Below are 4,850 nucleotides of genomic sequence, written 5' to 3' on the forward strand. Positions count from 1 at the left end.
CACAACTACTCTTTAATGGTTTTTTAAAAAAATTTAAGTCATCAATAAATGGAAAGAAGTTATAAAATTTCCAGAAAAATGGCTATTAGTCAAAGTCCCACAAAATACTAATGTCCTGCCTTATGAATGCATGTTTATATGTGGAGTGCTAACATAAGAAACTAAGGTTAACAGATGAACATTAAATTCTATAAAATGATACAAAACACAAGAATATTTGCATGGTTAGACTGATCCACAGATGTGATAAGGAAAGTATGTGACTAGGCAACTGAGCCTAAGTGAAAATAAAAAGTTATTAATATCAAAACAAAAATTCCATTTTGAAGATACTTTTAGTTTAAATTACTTAAATAAAATACATGTTCCAGTTGTCATACTGCAATGACACAGTGACATGACGCCACCACCCACTTCCTCTTCCTTAAATCACTTCCTCAATTGTTCTAACATATGATCAAACATTCTGAGAATTCTATCAAGAGACAGAAGACCACGTAACTGCTTCAAATTTAGCTTCTCCACTAGCAAAACCCTTAAGGATATGGGGGCCAAATAAGTTCTCTGTAAAAAAGAGAAAATTGATGCAGATCTGATGACTAAAGTCTCTTCCAAATCTAACACTCCCTATCTCCACGATTTTTATTAGTAACATTCTTGCCACGTCTGTTACAGTCTCCTGTCCTCTCCTCCCCACTCTAAAGAATAAGCATTCCACCTCATTTTGACACAGAGTAAACTGAGCTCCAAATTTATTAATTCCCCCAGATATCTCCAACAAATCCACCTTAAATTGAATTACCAACGCCTCCTACCATCCCATCCCCTGCCACAAAAGCCAAGTCTTTTTCTCTATGCAATCTTTATTTTTGACTTGATGGCATTTATCCCCTTATTTTCCTGGCAACCTTCTCAACCATCAAACTCAGACCAAATGTTACCCTTGTCCTTGAAGCTGTCTCTAACCACCTCAGAGAGCTCCAGTCCATACAAGGCCCTCTATACTATATAATCCAGACAAGTGATCTTCTAGCTCTTTTGTTCACACACTTCTAAATTTAAAAAAACAAAAAAAGACTTCCTCACTCATTTAAGTCTATCAAACTTTTCATAATTTAAATGGTTACAAAAGGTAATTTCCAGCATATTATAAATACTGACTTTTTAAACTACCAATATTAAATATATCCAATGAAATCTAAATACTGGGACAGTATAATACATCATCTAATTATAATACAAATTTCTTAATATAGTTGTAAATTTTTTCCCAGAACTCAATTTTTCATCAACTTCATTTCACTTTCCCCACAGAATGTTATAGTAATGTATCTTTATACTCATTATTTTATTGATCACCATCTCATACTCCTCTGCAACAAAAATATTTCTAAACTGCAATTAACCATAAAGCCCTATTAAAACTTTTATTTTTCTCTTCTATTGGTTCATATACCCATGAATAAATATTGCTTGTTGCTAGAATGAATCAAGGTTCAGCGTTAACTTTATTTCTATGTTTTGTTTTTACACATGTAAGGGCTAACTTTCGAGCATGAACAGGTAAACATAGCCATGCAATTCTCTGAACTCCTTTTGAGTTTTCTATCATAAAAAGCAGTTTTAATGATGTATTAGCTGACAACTCTATGAATTACAATCTCAATTTTGTTAAAAACAAAGTACTAACTAGAAACCAGCTGACCTGCACGATTCGTTACCCAGCTGTTAGTCATTCAAGGTCACAGCACTGGTACCAGTCCAAAGTCATGATCCTTGATTTACAATTCCGAAACCCAAAGAGCTACATTAACTGAAGGTTTTCATGATTCACTTGGCTCAAAATTGACAGGAAGACTACTTACAGTCTTTACTTATCTCTTTTACTATAAATATTATTATGTTTTACTTCAGATATACCAATGTTAGATTACAGGGTACTGTCCCAGGCCCTCAAATGGTGGTGTGTAATTGGGAAATGCACAGCATTACCTTTCTAAAATCCAGAATATTCTGAATTCTATAAAAAAAATTCTGGCCACAAGAATTTCAGATAAAAATTGGATCTTTATTTTCAACTGTCTCTTTGTTGCACTCAAAGGGTTGTTTTGTTTTACAACTCAGGGAAATCGACCATAGTAATGCGTATGGTTTGGGTCTATGTCCCCACCCAAATCTCATGTCAAATTGGAATCCCCAATGTTGGGGTGGGGCCTGGTTGGAAGTGATAGGATCATGGGGGCAGATTTCCCTTTTGGTGCTGTTCTTGTAATAGTGAGTTATCACAAGATCTGCTTGTTTAAGTGTGTGGCACCTCCCCACTCTCTCTCTCTCTCCCTCCTGCTCTGGCCATGTAAGATGTGCCTGCATCCGCCTCCCCTTCCGCCATGATGCTAAGTTTCCTGAGGCCTCCCCAGCTATGCTGCCTACAGAACCAGCAGAACCATGAGACAATTAAACCTCTTTTCTTTATAAGTTATGCAGTCTCAGGTATTTCTATATAGTAGTACAAGAAGGAACTAATGCAACAAGATTCAGGACAAGCAATTTTGCTTCTTTCTGAGGGGGCAAGGTGGGTGGCGACTATGAATGGGAAGGTGGAAAAGAGCTGGCAAGACTCCTTCACCAGAGATGAATTCTCAGACATACTAGTTTTAAGAAAGATTACATATGGAGGTTAAAAAACTGGAAAAAGATTTCCTTAAAAAATATCTCTGCTCTATATGAACCTCTTCAGTAAGTAATAAAAAAAAAAAAAAAAAAAAAAAAAAAAAAACTATCTCTGCCTAGTAGTCCTTGAAAAGTCCTGATGAACCTTTAAGGATATGTATAACCCACTGAAAACTGCTATTTAGACCACCTTTTTTTTTCTTCTTCTTGTAGAGATGAGGTCTCATTATGCTGCTTGCCCAGGCTGGTCTTGAACACCTGGCTACAAGTGATTCTCTCACCTTGGCTTCCCAAAGTGCTGGGATTACAAGCCTGAGCCACAGCACCCAGTCTTAAACAACTTCTTGGTTCATTTAACAAACTCCATTAAAATTTTACTTTTCTACCTCCTTTTCTGGGCTGAACCTCTGAATCATTTCTCCCATATATTCTCCATACCTAGAATAGCACCTGGCAAGTAAGTGTGCATTTATTGAACTGAAAGTGGAGAAATATAAGATAATAAAGTCAATTTTACCACTTCCATTAGCAATAACACATTCTTATGTGGAATAAATGGATTTTTTTTAAACAAAATTCAGCCAAATCCTATAGGCTCTATGTTTTAAAGGCTATCATACTGATTTGCTTTTTGGTCTTCTATTCAAAATTACACTAAAAAATAAGTTAAATGAAAAACAACTCTAACATACGGTATAACTTGTCAAGTACTCTCCAAATTCCGTATTTATAAGGAAACAAAAATAAGCAATGTTAAAAATACAAGGTACTTACAATTGCAGCAATTTCAGCTGAAGTCCTGTCATGTGTGGAAACAAAAATGATGGATGCCAACAAAAACACAAATCCTGTTCCCAAAGCAATATAAAAATCCTATGCATAAACGTAAAACACAAAAGGAATACAATATAGTTAGATTCGTGGAAACAAACTTTTTCATTTTTAACTTTAAAAAGCTCTGGTTACTTACTTTTTTTCCTTGATACAACCCAAACTGACATACCCAAACTTCTAACTTTTCAATAAGCCTAGCATTCAATAAATACCCCGCAAAAAAAACAGTACCCACACTGGGCTGAGCATATTGAAAGCGCACATTACAAGATAATCTTTTAGTAACAACAGTCTCCTGTGGAGGATAGGTGGCATGAGCCTGCAGTCCCAGCTAATTGGGACTTTTTTTGTTATCCAGTCTCAAAAAAAAAAAAAAAAAAAAAAAGTCCCTGAAAAGACCTCATGTGTGTGTATGTGTACAAGTGTGTGTGTGTCCCCTTTTTCTCTGGGACATATTAAAATTATCCAAGCCAAAGCATTTATTACAGTTCCATCTTATTTCCAGCAAAAAAGCATTTTTCTTTCCTTTCAAAGTATTTTAAGGTAGGATGACATTTCTGAGAGTTCTCCAATGCTTTGAAAGCACTTTTGAAAAGAGAGAATTTTAAAAACCACCCATTATCAAATAGAAGTATGCCAACTGTATGTTTTTTAGACACTTAAGCTTTCTGGAATAACATATTGCCATCAACTGTTCCAAGAGGGTAATCCCTAGTGAGCTTATATGATGAGTTTATCTACTGATTGGCACCATTGCACTTCAGCCTGAGCAACAGGGTGAGACTATCTCAAAAAAAAAAAATATATCTATCCTTATGATATTAGGTAAAAAGTACAATATATGTTCTGTGATTACAAATATTTTAAATTTTAAAAATCATCTATGAATGGAAACAAACGACTTGAAAGGAATGCAGCAGAATAATACAAATTTTAAAATGAAATAACTGATTTTTCTTTTTTTTCTGTATTTTTATACCAGTATTTACTCTAAAATGACTTTTTAAATGCTCAAGTTTGATATAATAAATGTTTTACTTTTTTTTAGGTTACACCATTATACTAAACTGGTAATTATTATAATGTTGTTTCTTGTCAAAATGATACTAAACTAGATAATATTATACACTGTTTCTTGTCAAAATGATCAGTGTGCTTTAAACACTACAGAAGCAGCATTAAAATAAAAACTAAACACTTCTAAAAATATTTTTAGGGTTAGTGATATTGTTTCACTATTGAAATAAGAAATGACAAAATGATTTCAATCTTTAATTTTTAAAATATAAATGTTTCCAGCCAGAATTTGGAATGGTTTTATATATATAATATATATATACATATAT

The 4,850-nt window shown here is 33.9% G+C and overlaps 1 protein-coding gene across 1 annotated transcript in view; it reads right to left on the minus strand.

Annotated features, from left to right (window-relative positions):
• The window catches only part of CMTM6 (CKLF like MARVEL transmembrane domain containing 6), a 20,623-nt gene that overhangs the window by 669 nt on the left and 15,104 nt on the right, over positions 1 to 4,850 (minus strand). The window contains exon 3 of the mRNA XM_017521680.2: positions 3,445 to 3,543. Within this exon, the coding sequence (XP_017377169.1) occupies positions 3,445 to 3,543 (99 nt within the window). The remainder of the gene's footprint in view (positions 1 to 3,444; positions 3,544 to 4,850) is intronic.

The sequence above is a fragment of the Cebus imitator genome, unplaced genomic scaffold (assembly GCF_001604975.1).
Source record: "Cebus imitator isolate Cc_AM_T3 unplaced genomic scaffold, Cebus_imitator-1.0 Scaffold21, whole genome shotgun sequence".
Taxonomy (NCBI): domain Eukaryota; kingdom Metazoa; phylum Chordata; class Mammalia; order Primates; family Cebidae; genus Cebus; species Cebus imitator.